The 15,064-nt window shown below is 43.8% G+C and overlaps 1 protein-coding gene across 2 annotated transcripts in view; it reads right to left on the minus strand.

Moving 5' to 3' along the window:
• The window catches only part of WEE2 (WEE2 oocyte meiosis inhibiting kinase), a 176,567-nt gene that overhangs the window by 58,876 nt on the left and 102,627 nt on the right, over nt 1-15,064 (minus strand). For both annotated transcript variants that reach the window (XM_085652016.1, XM_085652017.1), the window contains 4 exons: nt 4,498-4,715; nt 3,243-3,297; nt 797-969; nt 170-291 (listed from right to left, as the gene is read on the minus strand). In XM_085652016.1, the coding sequence (XP_085508142.1) occupies nt 170-291; nt 797-969; nt 3,243-3,297; nt 4,498-4,715 (568 nt within the window). The remainder of the gene's footprint in view (nt 1-169; nt 292-796; nt 970-3,242; nt 3,298-4,497; nt 4,716-15,064) is intronic.

Here is a 15,064-nt window from a genome sequence, read left to right on the forward strand (position 1 = left end):
TGTGCTGCTCTGGAAACTCTTTACGTACCTGTTAAGAGCCTTGTCCATTTCCCCCGACATGAAACAATGTTAATTATTTGCTTTGAATTTCTATTGTAGTGTAATTGATGATCATTTCCGGGTCACAGTAGGTTCGACGAGGTTCAAATTCTCTGTGCATGCTCCTTACCATTGCAGTACTCATTCTGGATGATCATGTGGTCGTCCTCTGCCCACGCTGAATAGTATCGGACCACATGCGGGTGATGGCCCAGCACCGCGTGGGCGTACACTTCCTTCAGGGCCATCTGCCTGCAAACCGAAGAAACAATAAGTCAGGTTAACCATTTTATGGTGCGATTGCCAATAGGGTGTCCTGATGCTATCACTGCTTAAACAAGATTTATTTAACCTGATACTTTAATAGTTTCCTGAAGGCCAGATTGTTGGTTGCAGGTAACTGCATTGGTAAGGCATTCCGCATCTGTGATGCTGCAGATAAAAAATGCTGCCTCGCCTCGTATTAATGGAATTTGGATGACATTTGCTGATCAAGGTCCAATAGCTCTACTCATCTCTACAAGTAGCAGTATATACCAAGACCATTCCTCACCCTCTTCACCCATTGCACGCCTCTCTGCACCACAAGTGCTTTAATTGTGCACGTACTTCCCAGAGGAGCACAGTACTTACAACTGGAGACTACTGGGGCGTTTCAGTAAGGACCAGACACCATGGGCCAGTATCTAAACGTTACAGTGTCAAGCCTAGAGCTACAGAATCTGAAGTGATCCCAACACAGTAGTTGTGCACTTACTCATTGGTGGATCCTGCCAGCGGTCTCTTGGAGCGTTTGATAGCGTAGATGCATCCGTCTAGGCGCTTCACACATTTGTAAACCGATCCAAACTCTCCAGCCCCAATCTTTTCCAACTCCAGGAACTCTGTGGTGTAGCGAGACACAAGGTGACTCCCCCAGAGGGCTAACTTCTAAAAGGTACCGATGTTCGGGAAAGAAATAAAATACCATGAAATATCCAGTTTCACACTTTGTCATGTAAATCCGTTCTGCAAGGACCTAGTTACCAAGTATGAAGGAAAAGATTTAGTGACTGGCAAGTGTTTATCAAGTTATCTGCCAATTGGAAGGCTGTACAAACCGCACTTGTGCTTATCCTTACGCCAACTCCATAAAATAAATTTGATTACATGAATGTTAATGCGAGAGGGAAGCAAACCCTTATTTCTCCAAATATAAAAGGGAATATTCTTCAAGATTGATGTATACTATGAATTATACAATCAAGTACTAGCTGCTGTTAGTATTTTTTCGTTTTTTGTAGGTGCCTTTTTCCCTACTTTTAGCAGATCTTGGAAAACAAAGTTTAAGCACCAGTACCGTTGATGGCCATAGATAAAGTGCGGATTCAAATCATAGGCAAACTCCGCTGACTGAGTTTTCCATATACACCACCAGGACAAGAGATCCGATATACAATGGGGTAGTAAGTAGCAACTCAATGCACCTATATAAGGCAACTCGCTGAAGAGAAAGCACTTGCATTGGACATTTGTATTTCTCTTGATTCCAAACATCAGTTGCAAATTTGACTCGGGTGCCCATTAATTTAGCAATAGCCCATTATGAATCTGAAGGCAAGACTCCTCCAGGGAATTGAGTGGAAACATTGATCTCCAGTTTAGCCACACCTTGGTTACAATCGTCATTTCAAGTATTAAACTTAATGAGGAATATACTTTTCAGTGTTCTTTCTAAGAAAGCAATGCTGTGCTGGAGGCCTTTCGTTACATGCCTAGCGCCCTTACATATAGCCGAATTACACCCTTGTTTTACAATAATTCACGCGCAAGAGACCCAAGTACACCAATTCATCTTTAGGTCTCTGCAAAACAGATATATACTCACCCACCAAAATATGATTTGGGCACAATCCAGACAAAGCTATATCTGAAACAAACCAAGGCTGGCTATTCACCAACAGACCCAATAAATAATCACTTTACCATAAACCACCTACTGACTGACTAATCGTCAACCGACAACCACCTGCTGCATTGAAGCGGTTTACATAGTTCTACATATCAAAAACAAAAGCTCAGTGGCACAATTCCAGCTTTCAAGAGTCAATATGGGGTTTCTCTATTCGCAGAGTTTAAAACTTTAGGGACTACTATAGTTTGAGGTTGAATGCTACCGTCTCTTGCCAAATTCAGCCAAAACTTCTCCTTAACCCATCCTTTTTGCACAGCTTTTAGTGCAATAATCCTCGAGGATGGAAGCACTCTACAAGTAATTGAGCTTGTTGCCTTGAGGAAGGTGAGCTGACCCAAGCAGGGCCTGGTCTTCAATAAATGCTCTTCTCTAGATACCATTTTGGCAGCAGGTACTCCAGCTGGATGAAGTAACCTGCAGTCTGCTTGCATTAAGGCAAGGTTTGGCCCAGAACTATTGATCATTCTCAGCTGCACTCCAGTTTGGTATTGCTTTATTTAATTTCAAATCTTTAAAGTGAAAACTAACAAATTGCTGTGGTAGCTTAACACCTTAGCCAACATTACTCTTCAGCTTACGAATACAGCCCTATTTCTCGGCTACACTGGATGCAGTTATGATACACAGAACATGCACTTGTTTAGTCTACAATGCCTACCAAGTTCTGAAATCACCAGACATGTAATTCTGTACACTATAGATGGTAAGGCAGGCAAAAACAAATCCTAAATTTGGAATTTATATATACGTACAAGTAGCTGAAATTACATTATTATAACTAATACTAGGCCAACTTGCATCTTGAGTAACAATAATAAGTCGGACTAGAAGGAAGAAAAGCCAAGTCCCTTCAAGCCACCATACATAGTATGTTCTGTTCATCAAGGGCAATGACTGGGACCGACACCACCACCTCAGGAAAAGCTGAGATGTTCCCCATATGCAGCAAACTAGGAAGGTTTTTCAATATGTGAACACAGACTTTGCAAGACCACCGTGCTTCACGGACGTTTGTATTTGGAGAATCTTGGCAGAGCCAAACAAGGTTTCCTTCCAGCATCCCCGGACACTTACATCGAAAACTCAGTGTCCAAAAAGGAGCTTTTACGCCTGTGCATGGGATCTAGTGTACCAAATATGAGCGCATGGTATATTCTTTAGGACATGGAGAAGGTGGGTAATGCAGCCAAAACCCACCCAACAATCTATCCTTTGCATACTTATTTAACCAAACCAATACTATCCTTACCTTGATCTGCGATCCCCCTGTTTTATCCTCCAAGCCGTTGAGAGCGATAATGGCACTAACGAAAAGAAAATAGAAATTGAGCAGGCATATCAACTGTTAAAACATGCATCTCTCAGGCCTAGTGGGAGAGCTTTGGTGCAGCTTGCTCTTTTAACCAAATCGGAGAAAACTGCAATGCCCCAGCTTCATCCTTGGCACTTGCTTGGAATGAGAACTGTGCAGCTTGATTAGTGTTTAGAAAATGGCATAACCTTTTCACTGTACTTGGGTGCACATCCCAACCAGTCTAGGTCTAATAGCTAACTGCCAGTCTTGTGCACACTACATAGCCAGAAAAACATTTGATAATTGTATGCATTCGGTACATTTAAAGGCTTTTGGTGAGCAGGAATGGGGTACTCTCCCCAAAATACACTCTGTTTACTGATGGCTTTCCCAAATCAAACACTTTGCATGCGGACCATAAAATGATGTGCTGTGATGGTCATTAAAAGGCTTCCTTTGAATATCTTTGATATCACTGTGCCATCCTGCTCACTCTCCCCAGTCCACATCTGACCTATTGAAGCTCTCCAAGGTCTCCATTAGAGGACTTGCAAGGTCTCTTCCAACTCTCCTGAGATTCTTTCTAAGTGAATAATGCCTGGTGTTACCTCACTTTAATTTTAAGAGCCCTGAATACCTCAAATTCATTTCAATTTCCTGCTTTCTCGCCCCAGTCTTTCCAAAGTGTCTGTGAAATAAGGCTCCCCTTTGAAAGGTCCACAACCAAGCCGCAATTTTCATCTAGAGTCGCCACTTTTTTCAGAGTCTAAGGTGGAGAAGCTTGGACCGGACTAGGATTATGAAAAATGCTATTCTTAAACATGTCAATAACCAGTTGTATTTGCTTTACAATCATTAATGGGTAGTCTAGGCACCTCTAACTTACACTTGAAGTTATTTACTCATTTGTTATACGCTGGTATTCCAAAAGGGAAAAATGCCTGCATTTGATAATTTAAGTTTGTGGCCTTGAAATAAAAGTGTTGGTAAACTACTAGCCAGATGGCATATCTATCCCCTTCACAAGACTAGGTCTGCGCCCTTCCATATGCTACACCATCAGGCACTGCCAGACTACAGTCACCAAATGCCTCTCTACAAAAATGCTAGGTGGCCCGTAGAGTTCGGACTCCATACTCTTGATTCAAGTAGGCCTTGCTCTTCCGCTGCATGGGGTGAATACACTCTACAAACCAAGTAATATACGTACCTGACTCCATCATCTCCTATGATCTTCCTCTTGCCGCATGGATTGAAATGCTGCTGTTGGTAGGCCTTGGGGGTGAAAGGGTTAATGTTGACCACTGTGGCAGAAGCAGGATCACTTGGTGTGCTGCCAGCAGCTGCAGTAGGGAAGTGCAGAAGCCTCTTGCTGCGAATAGCAATTCTTGAACTTGGAGTTGGGAAAGCAGCTTTGCATAAAAGGCTCTAAAAGCAAAGAAAAGGGAAGAGGCGTGGCCCATAGGTGACAGGTATTATGATCACTTCTGCTCATAAATGAGGGATGAAGCTGCTGCTATAGGTTTCTTGCCCATTGTACTTAATCAGGAACAATGTTTTATTGCGCTTAACCAGGTCCAACATTTCCCCAAACATTAGAATTAGCAATGTCCACACGCAAATTGAAACTTCCTGAAGATGAAAGGAGTTATCAAGTTGGAGGCTTGAATTTAAGTTTGCAATGAATTGCATGGGAGTGAATTGAGCACCAACATCCATGCCAGCAAGACATCAACAAATCAGTAGGATATATTGATAGCCATAACATTTCAAACAAATGTTTTACGAAAGAGCAGTAGCAAAAACTCTTCCCATTGATGGAGGTGTTGTTGATATGAGTTTGGGTGAATGTGGACTACTGTCACAAGACAGACATTTATAGAAACAAAACTAGTCAACAGAAGCCAACATTTATATTTAAATTATGTTTGATGGCTATAGGTGCCAAAGCCCGGTTTTACTTTACGTATTAGTGGTGAATTTTAACAGCAATTTTGAAACCATTGAGATGCTACCAAACAGCTGGAGAAGCAAATCCCCAATAAAGGGAGAGGGCAAATCTCAAAGCACATGGTGGCTGAGGGACTAAGTTTGTACTGGCAGGCTGTAGACAACAGGGAAGTTCTAATTGGTACGGTATTGTAGGGATTTGCCATGGACATTTTCAAAAACAAGCATCTCTAATTTGTTTGGTGGCTTAGCCAAACAGATTGGAGGAGATAAAGAAGGTATATGCCTGGGGAGATTGTATAATGCTCTTCTAGTTAAGTTAAATACCTTTTCCAAATGAGTAGAAGAAAATTGGGGGAAGTGCCACTAAGCAGACGGTTAAATTCATCTTGTTTAACAAGTACAAAAGGACCAGTGCTCTGCCTGTATGAAAGTGTTACAAAGGAATATGGTGTCATTTAGAACTTCATACCAAGCTGTTTGTTGCTTGGATATGAATTTACCTTGAAAAAATGAAAACAAGAGGTATTTGGCAAAACAGGAACAAGTTGGTTTAATTAAAGGCCGGGAGAGCAGACAGTCTCAATGTACAGAAGTTTTGGCCGATCATATATACAGTTTGTGAGGTACAATAAAACTATTTCACGTTCTTAGAAAGCGTGTAGATCAGGGCCTAGTCATAAATCTTAAATACAACCATCTGATAAGGGGGACACAGATGGCTCTCAACCTCGGGGAGAGTTAGTTTGGGCCTGTGTGCATGTGTAAGATGTTCGGCTTGGGGAGCGCGTGATCACTATGTATGGTATGCATGCTGTGTCCTGATTTGCTGTGTTCCTAACTGCATGTGGCATCGGACTTAGTTATATTTTGGGAACACACTCCTTTAGCCAAATGTGCTTTATTGTGGCTAATCAAGACCCATTTGTGGTGCAATTGCCTATCTGTCGGATCGATCAGGGTTTTCCTTGGTTGAACGTTTTCCTTCTGGCTAAGTGTAACCTCACCAGTGACTTTTTAGCGGTAGGTTTGGTCGCAATGCCTGTCTGACCACATATCTGACTTGGTGTTGATTGGGAGGTCATCTTGGGTGAATTTGACAGCAATGATACGAGTTTGTTATTATGTGTACATATAACATGGTGTCTTTTAAACAGTGGGGGGAGAGAAGCTGAGATCCATTCGGCCTCCATTCAATAGACAAATAATCAGGGGAATGGATCACTTGTCCTGTTTATACCTGGGTCTGGGGTTCTTGCAGAACACTCATTCTTGTGATAATCGTTATAGCGGTATATCTTGATTGTCCGCTTAAAACTTACGCAAAAAGTATCATCATAGGGTCTTAGTTGTGCTTTCCTCCACCAGGAGGGAGACAGACTGGTTGTTCACATTAGCGATCAAGAATTGTGAGGGTAAGAGTGCCGTGTAAAAAACTCCATGTTTCTGATCCGTTTATTTATTCTTCCAGGGATGGGGTAAGGTAAAAAAATGGCGTGGTGTGTGAATTGAAGGGCTACTGTTCTATAGCACCTGTATCAAAGGAGCGGTCGTGTGGTCGATATGTTTCAGCCCTTTAGGTGTCCAAAAGGGTCAGAGGGCTTTCTTCAGGACCAGAAATGCAGGTCACAGTTTCGTGACGTGCCTAGGGAAGTGATTTCACTTACCCTTCTTCTATGCGTCAGTTTAGAACGCTGAGTAGTTATGGGTTCAGTGGTACCTATAACTTGAGGGAGAGGAAAAAAGACCATGACAGAATAAACACACTTTGTATATAGTAGTCTGTATGACTGCGTGTGGTGCTGCTCATTTAAAAGTCTAGCATTACTTGTAACATTGTAGAAAACACTAGAACATTTTGTAACCATTAAAGAAAAATTAAAGAAAAAACACATAGCGAGTGTCTCATCAAGGACTAATTTGAGAGGGTTAAAAACGAGCGAAATGGCAAGCCTGTACTGTAACATACGTTAGGGGTCATGCTGGTAAAGTTGTAAAGTTACTGCAGTGTGCACCAGTATGTGCAGCTGAAGGCATACTAAGCCTTCTAATTATGTGGACAAGCGTGGCTAGAATGTGACATCTCTAGTATGAAAAGTGGTAAAGGTACTGTCCTGGTATTCGTAAATGATGGTTGGAGCAGCCTAAAAAAACCTTTGTTGGAAACTATTTTACACGTTAACGAGGTGCATAAATCTTTACAAAAACGCTCTGTTGTGAAATGAGGCTCATTTATTGGGGGCAAGCGTGCTTGGCGGTTTGCCAAGAAGTGGTTAATATCTTGGCTTGTGGATGTTAAAGGCCAACTGGGATATGAAGAATGCAAGACAAACATGTCAATTACATTTTTGTGAGCGAGGATGCTCGGCGGCTGGTTTATGGTAAAAAGGTTGTGTCAGTAGCATTCTATTTAGGTCTCGCAGAACTGCGTTGCAGCGCATGCTCGCTCTGCGAGGCTTTTGTAATCAATACGGTTACATAAGTAAAGTCTATGCTCCGCCCCTTATTTTCATTCGCTAGCATCATTCTGTATGCTAAACCCTGGCTTCCTATTCTTTGTGAGGCTTTAGTCCCTCCCAGTTACCACCCTGTCCAGTTTTAAGCCAGCCCACCTGACTGGATGCTTTACTGGCAGCGCGAGTCCCTTTATTACTTGGTTTTGGCACTTTATTTTGGGATACAGCACAATGTAAATAAGCGTATGCTTTCCGTGCGTGTTCCAGACGCACTTCTCTCAGCCTCTGAGACACAGCATGAGGATTGATCATCTGCTTGTTTATTTAGACCTTCCTGGGCTCTCGGCCACTTAGTCACTGTCTGGCCGTGTTCTCAGCGTTTTAATAAGCTGCATTTTCTTATAACGCGCTGGTATTGCAAACCGTACTATCACGATTAGAGTCTTGCAATGACAACATATTTAAACGGGTTGTGCGTTTCTAGCATTCGTTGTATACTTTACTTTCCTCAACTACGGGATAGTATTTGCAGTTCGATCTAATGTAGTTTCGCCTTTCTTAGACGTCAGTACTGTTTGTCAACTAGCGGGTAGCTGCAACATAAGGACCTGGCCTGGCAGTTCGGACTGGACTATTCCCATTGGATACAGGGTCAATACTGATTTGCATATGGCTGGGTCCAAACTGGAATGGCATGGTGAGCATAAAACAATGGATTTAGGCCCAGATCTCTGTACTGGGGTGAATATGACATTGTTCTGCATTCTGTCCATCAATAGTTCTTTTTGCATTTGCAACATAAGGCGGGGCATTGCTCGCAGGATCGTACAGCGATTGTCAGGGCACAAATCCCACTCCCCTCGCACTGTCCCCAGCCCGCTCCGGTTCAATGCGCTGGTTCAGTTCCTAGTTCAAGATAACGGCTGAAACAGAATTCTGTTGTCAGCATAGTCACTAGGATTCATGCAGCGTCTATTTATTGCTTTGTTATTCTGCATGCTGTAAACAGATTATACCCCCGGAAGCCCATTAGGGGTGCAGTGGGACATGCAGCACCAACGCACAGATTAGAATGCGTGTGTGCCCAGGACTGGTGCAATCACACTTGGCAATTTGTCAGAAAACGATCATTTTGTAATGTTTTCGAATTTAGTGCCTTGTTTATAAACCATTGTCCCAGTATAGATAATGTGGTAGCCGCCCCTCGAGTCATGCCCCCTCCCTTCTAGTCCATTAATGGCAGTACAATTTTCCATTCGTCTAAGCTACGCTCATAGAAATACTTTCCATTGCTTTATCAAACTGCAGGTTGGCAATAGGTTCTCTTCTGCATGATGAGGCAGCTTTATGCATTCCTTAAACCAGGGTTGAATTGGGATTAAAAATCGGCCTGTCCACGCTAAAGAAGTGGTTGAGAGTTTACCAGGCAGTACGGCACGGACATTGTGGAAGAACGGGCACGGTGTAATGAGATGAATCACATGTCCTGGCATAGGGACTAGGCAATGAGGATACAGCACAACACACCGTCCTGCAAGCATGCTACAGTCTTATGCTGCAAGAGGTGGCGTAGCTATTTGGAGGGGGGGGGGGGGAATGGAGTGGCCTCGTGCGGCACAAGAGTTTTTGGGGCGGCGCCCTCCCCCCGCCATCACCTGCTATCTCTGGCAGCAACAAAACCCCCGCTCCTCAGAAAAAATGCTCGCCAGGCCCCCCCCCCTCTTCACTTGGGCAAACGCAGAGACCGCCACAGGAGCCCAAAGGGCTAGCTACAGCAATGGCTGCAAGGATGCTGCACGGGTCCCGTCCTATGTAAATTAGCGGTTCACAATTAAGGTTCTCTCTAGCATTCTTGTGGCATACGTTAAACTGACTCCCCAAGCGTAAAAAAGCCCTAGACAAATCTTAGCGCCAAGAAACCGTTGGTGAACATGCGCTTTATAAATTGTTTTTAACATAACAATTACTTTTATATATGTAAAATTATGAAATGCACAGATTAAATTAGAACGGAATGGTCTAAACTAAGATTATAAAACAAACTGGGGGAGAAGGAAGTAAAGTATCACCCCCAGGGTAACAAGGTCAAGCAGCAGAGTGCACAAAACAACTGCAGATTCCCCATAAAATGACGCTGAAGCCTAGACAGGACTGCTGCCCTCCATCTCCTACAGCATGCTGCTGTTTGTCACGAGGAGAGGAGTTGGTGGTCTGGTCCTGTGGTCTCTTCCTCGGCTGCATAGTTCTGTCCGTGAATATTAAGGGTGCATCTGGCACTCCTGAATTGTGCTGGCTGGAGGTATGCACACTGCTCACCAAAGTGACCTCCATACACATGCCCGGCCATGCCCATCAGTGGCAGCTCCCCTCACTGTCCAGAAGGGCCAGCTCTGTGCCCTGCTCATTCTGCCCATCACTTCCTCCGTGCACACAAGTGCACTGCCAGGCAGTCCCAACTCGTGTTGTGCCCACTGGGTCATGCCCTGAACCTCCCTTCCCACAAGTCAGCTGTTCCTACCCCGCCAGCACTTGCATGGGCAGACCACGATTATCCATGGTGTCTGCCTGATAGCCCATGAGTATGTAAGGGCAGACTGTGTCCTCAAACAGGCTTTCGATGTTGGACAGCCAGTGCCTACTTCTGACATGTACAGCGCTCCTCTACCTGCAGGTCTAGTTTGCGCTATATAAAACTGTAAAACAATAATATAATATTAACTATTTTAACACAATTAAACATGACCTGTGCCCGCTGGGAAAACAGACCACAATATTCTGGTTAATACTGGCAGGCTGCCCACATGCTTGTACGAGGGTGTGAACTAAAGTTCTCTAACAGAAGTCTTAACTCCGATAAGACCTTGGCAGCCTTCCGGAGAGTGAAAGTTGCATAAACCTGCACAATGACAATTAAGAACAACCCGATTTTGAGGTTGGAGTGGTAAGAAGCTTACAGTCCTTCACTCAAAGGCCCTTGCATATTCTTTTTCTCAGTGTGACCCATGGTGGAGCGACAACAGCCCCCTCTATCAAGGCTGTGCGTGAGCTTACGATGGTGGCTGCAAGAGACGCATCTTTATTTTTTTATGGTGGCATGAGCATACCTATTGCATAGGTAACAAAATGGCATTTAAAATACCAAGAGCTCCAAAACACCTAAATGCGAGACCTATTGCATTTCAAATGCTGGTTTTTACTAGCGTTCAAGCACTCTGGTGAGAAATAAAAACAATATCTTCTCGTGGAGCTTAATGGGCTCCCTCGGAGTCCGGGCAGAATTGCAGGACTTCTACTGAAAAAGGATAACAGAGGCACAGAAATCGTACGGGGTCATGATTTCAGACAGGGTCATTATTTCAAAAGGCAACGCACCAGAATGTGCGTGCTCGTTGCATTATACGTTAATGGCATACCAGTGGGAATTCTTCGTGCTTGTTCTGTCAGTCTGCTGTGCTCCAGTGGCACAGGCCGGTAGTGGAGGCTATAAATTCCTTAATTTGCATATAGGCATAGTAGAGACTGTCCCTACATGTGCGATAAGGTAGAAAAACTTCTGATGTTGTCGTTTTTAGGTCTCGCGTAGCGATGCAGCGCATGCGCTGCTCGCTCTGGCGAGATCTACTGTCGATTTAGCTTGTGAAGCGGGGTGGAAGCTAAACCAATGCTTCTTATTGGCACGGCTCCCAAAAGCGTGCTTTTTATTTGGAGTGAGGCATGTTTTGTTACCTCAGTCTCCTGCTCGGCGTGCCTGCCCAGACAGAAGATGTGCACGCGCCCGTCAGGCGATGTGCACGCGTACGGCTCGTGGTGTTTCAACACAGCGCAGGCATGGCGCGCTTTCACTTTCCCTCCCTCCGCGTTTCAGCACAGCGCTGCTCGCTGTGCCTGCATGGACAGGAGATGTGCACGCGCACTTGCTGCAAAGGGGTCTGAATTTTCACACACCGCCCCTGCCCGCCCTCAGTGTGAGCCTTTCACGGCCTTTCACGGCTCACCTCAGATAAGCTCCCCTACACTACGGTGGAATTCAGCAGGACACTTGCATGCAGGCGATGCTTTCAATCCTCCAGGGTACGGAAGTTGGGTTTGCTTTGTTCCAATCCACCGGGAGCTTCACAAACAGTATAAAAAGGTAAGGACTTGCATCGCACCCCGTTGTCTGTGGTATTTTGCACTCCCCTCCCCCCACCCGCAATCTGCTGTCCGTAAATTTTCACCCTCCCCCTCCGCCCACCCAAACTCTGTGTGAGCCTTCCACGGCTCACCTCAGACAAGCTCCACTACACTACGGTGGAATTCAGGAGGACACTTGGCATGCAGGCGATGCCGCTTTGAATCCTCCAGGTTCACAAATCCGGTTTGCTTTGTTCCAATCTGCCAGGAGCTTCGCAAACAGTATAAAAAGCCAAGGACTTGGATAATACTGCTGCAAAGGGGGTCTGTGCCTTTATATAGACCCCTCAAAAGCGATTTCCTGACGGCGGATGGCTCAGAAAACGTGTAATGACAATGTACGGCTGACTGTTGGCTACACGTTCTGTGCAGCAGAAAAAAGCAGAAATGTAAAACCCAACGCAAACCTTCACCTTTGTTTGTGAAGTTCCCTGGCTACAGTAAGCGCATCTTTTTAAATGGGTGCTTCCGATTGCAGTTCATACATACTTTCCCTTCAAATGTTCGTATGCTGTCTCCAGAATACTTACGGGACATTGTGTATTCAGTCACTGATGGCACTTACAAGGCTGCAAGCTTTTTTTTTTTTTTTAATCATGGGATTCATAACCTGCGAGGTGTTGCACTCGTTTCTGGGGTGAAAAATGCACAGAGTCTGCTCACAGACCTGCAGTGGAATTTAGAGATCTTCACATATCGCGCTGGGCTACATATCCTCAGCATTGCAAGAAAAACACGTTACAAAAACGCATAACAGCCTATTTTGTCTTTCCTTATTCTTTATTCCGTGTTCAAATCTTGCAAATACACATTGCCAAATAAGTAAGCTCTTTAAGCTGGATACACCGCCACGTTGCAAATTTACACGTACATTCACGGTATAAATATGCTGACAGTATGTGCTTTCACTTTTTAAGCTGGAAGGCATACTCGACAGGAAGCACTCGTCTTATTTTAGCCACCACTGGTGTGAATGTAAGAGGCGCACCAATTCTTGTGCACTGGAAGCCCTGGCGGCAAGTGTACCTTCCCGATCACTGTTAGGAACTAGTAAGGAAGAGGGTTGCGAATTGTTCGCTTTTAAAGTGACTATTCAGTCACTGGGCCTGCACATTCTTGAAAAACCACGACGTTTCCCTAACTTCAAAAACACAGCTGCCCGCTTTGCTTGTGTGAGAAGTGACCAAGCAGATTGTTCCAAGGCGCCCGTGTAAACAAGACACGCTCCTGAGCTTTGTGGGAAGAGAGGCTTTTCGTTTTTTTATTTTATTTCATTTATTTTTTGTTTTTATTAACACATGAACTTTAGCAGTCTCCGTTCATTCTAATTTTCAGAACATGTGTTGAGTAGACTACACTATTTGCCAAACACGAAGCCGCTGACAACGTTAGCTCGCGCACTGTTACCGGAAGCAGATGCGTGTGTCATGGACGTCAGATGGGGTGGGGGGGGGGGGGGGGGGGAGGGGGGGTAGCAACTGTTGCTATTTAGCTTGCCAGGTTACCCATAATCTCAGGGAGCATAGGAAGGAAAAGAAAGGAGACAGAACCCAAGGAGCCATGTTTACTGTGTGTACATTGCACACTAGGCCTTCGCTTGGCATCTCTGCAGCATGAAGCTTTTGTTGGGGAACTGGCGGGACAAGGACCATTCTGTGATGTCATCCATAGGAAAAGGATGGATGATGCTCGCTTTGCATGAATTGACTTCCATGAATTATTGGTTTATATTTTGTTTCTGTAACATTAAGTGTAAAGTGGTGTCTACATTACAAGTAGTGTACATTAGTTGTCTTCTCTTTCTCTCAAACTGGATATTAACTTGTGACAGTGAGGTCTTTTTGTGGTATTTCATATAATACTCTATTTATATGGTTACTGCGCTGGGTTGTCAAGTCTGATATTTTGTTTAGAACTCATGGTTCTGAGCAGGCATGTTTGGTGAGAGAAGTGGTAGAGAAGATCTGCCAGGATAGACTGTTACTTGCATCTCAAATCTGAGTGCCATTGTAAGATGTAAAGCGGCACCCATAGGTGAACTATAGGGAGGATTGCTGTGATGAACCCACTATAGGCACGCATTACGGGTGTTTCAGCAAGTGGAACTTAAAATATAGAATCTGACTTTGCTTATAGGGGCTTCGCAGAGAGTTGCACAACTAACAGAAGTCACAAAGGTGCTTTTCCCTGCAGCTTTCTTAAAGAATGCACTGTTGATACACTATTGCATAGTTTATTTTTAATGTCTTGCCTATTGCTATAAACACAATATACATCTCAAGCACAGCTCATGGGACTATGAGGCTCTCCCTAAAACCTTACACCTAAAACAAAACATGCAAACATTTTCAATTTCTCGTGTAACATTCAAGTACCAGTTGAGTGTCACTCAAAAAGTAATCTATTAATTCTTTCATCCATCCATCGTCTTTCACCATTCATTCTGTCCTTACATCTGTACCCATCCATATCCAAACCTTTGCAACCATTTACACACCTATCCATCATCTATCCTTACAGCCATAATTTCACTCATCCATCCACTTACCCTTTCACCCATCCAGCCATCCTTTCACTTACTCATCCATTTACCCTTTCACTCATTCATCCATCCTTTCTTCCAGCTCTCCACCCTGCAATGCAATAGGTCTCGCATTTGCGAGAGTTTAAGCTATTGTCATTCTAAATCACAATGCCTTTTATTTATGTTTATAAAAACCAACACGTCAATAAAAGGCATTATCATTTATAATGCCAACAGCTGAAACTCACAAATGCGAGACCTATTACATTGCAAATGCTTGTTCTCTAAATAGTATGGACATAAATATGTTGTGAATGGGTGGGCAAATATTGAAATAAGTGTTTTTGAAACAGTATGGGGTTCGGTTTACAGATTCAAGTTGCTATGAGTTATGGAGATTTTGTGACCGTTTTATTATCACAGATAGTGGTAATTGTTATATTGTTAGTGTATGAACTATTGGTATATTTCAGGTATCAAATATTTTGGTTACTAAGTTGCTTGAAGGGTGGCTGCTTTCTGGAATAAACAGGACAAGTGATCCATTCCCCTCTGATTTATATAACATGGTGGTCATTGATATATTTACCAACATTCTCATTATGCGTACCTCATTGTTTTTACTAGTATTGATATTATGTGTGCATACATTACGGCGTACATTTATATTGCAT

Source organism: Triturus cristatus, chromosome 4_1, assembly GCF_964204655.1.
Source record: "Triturus cristatus chromosome 4_1, aTriCri1.1, whole genome shotgun sequence".
In the NCBI taxonomy this organism is placed as follows: domain Eukaryota; kingdom Metazoa; phylum Chordata; class Amphibia; order Caudata; family Salamandridae; genus Triturus; species Triturus cristatus.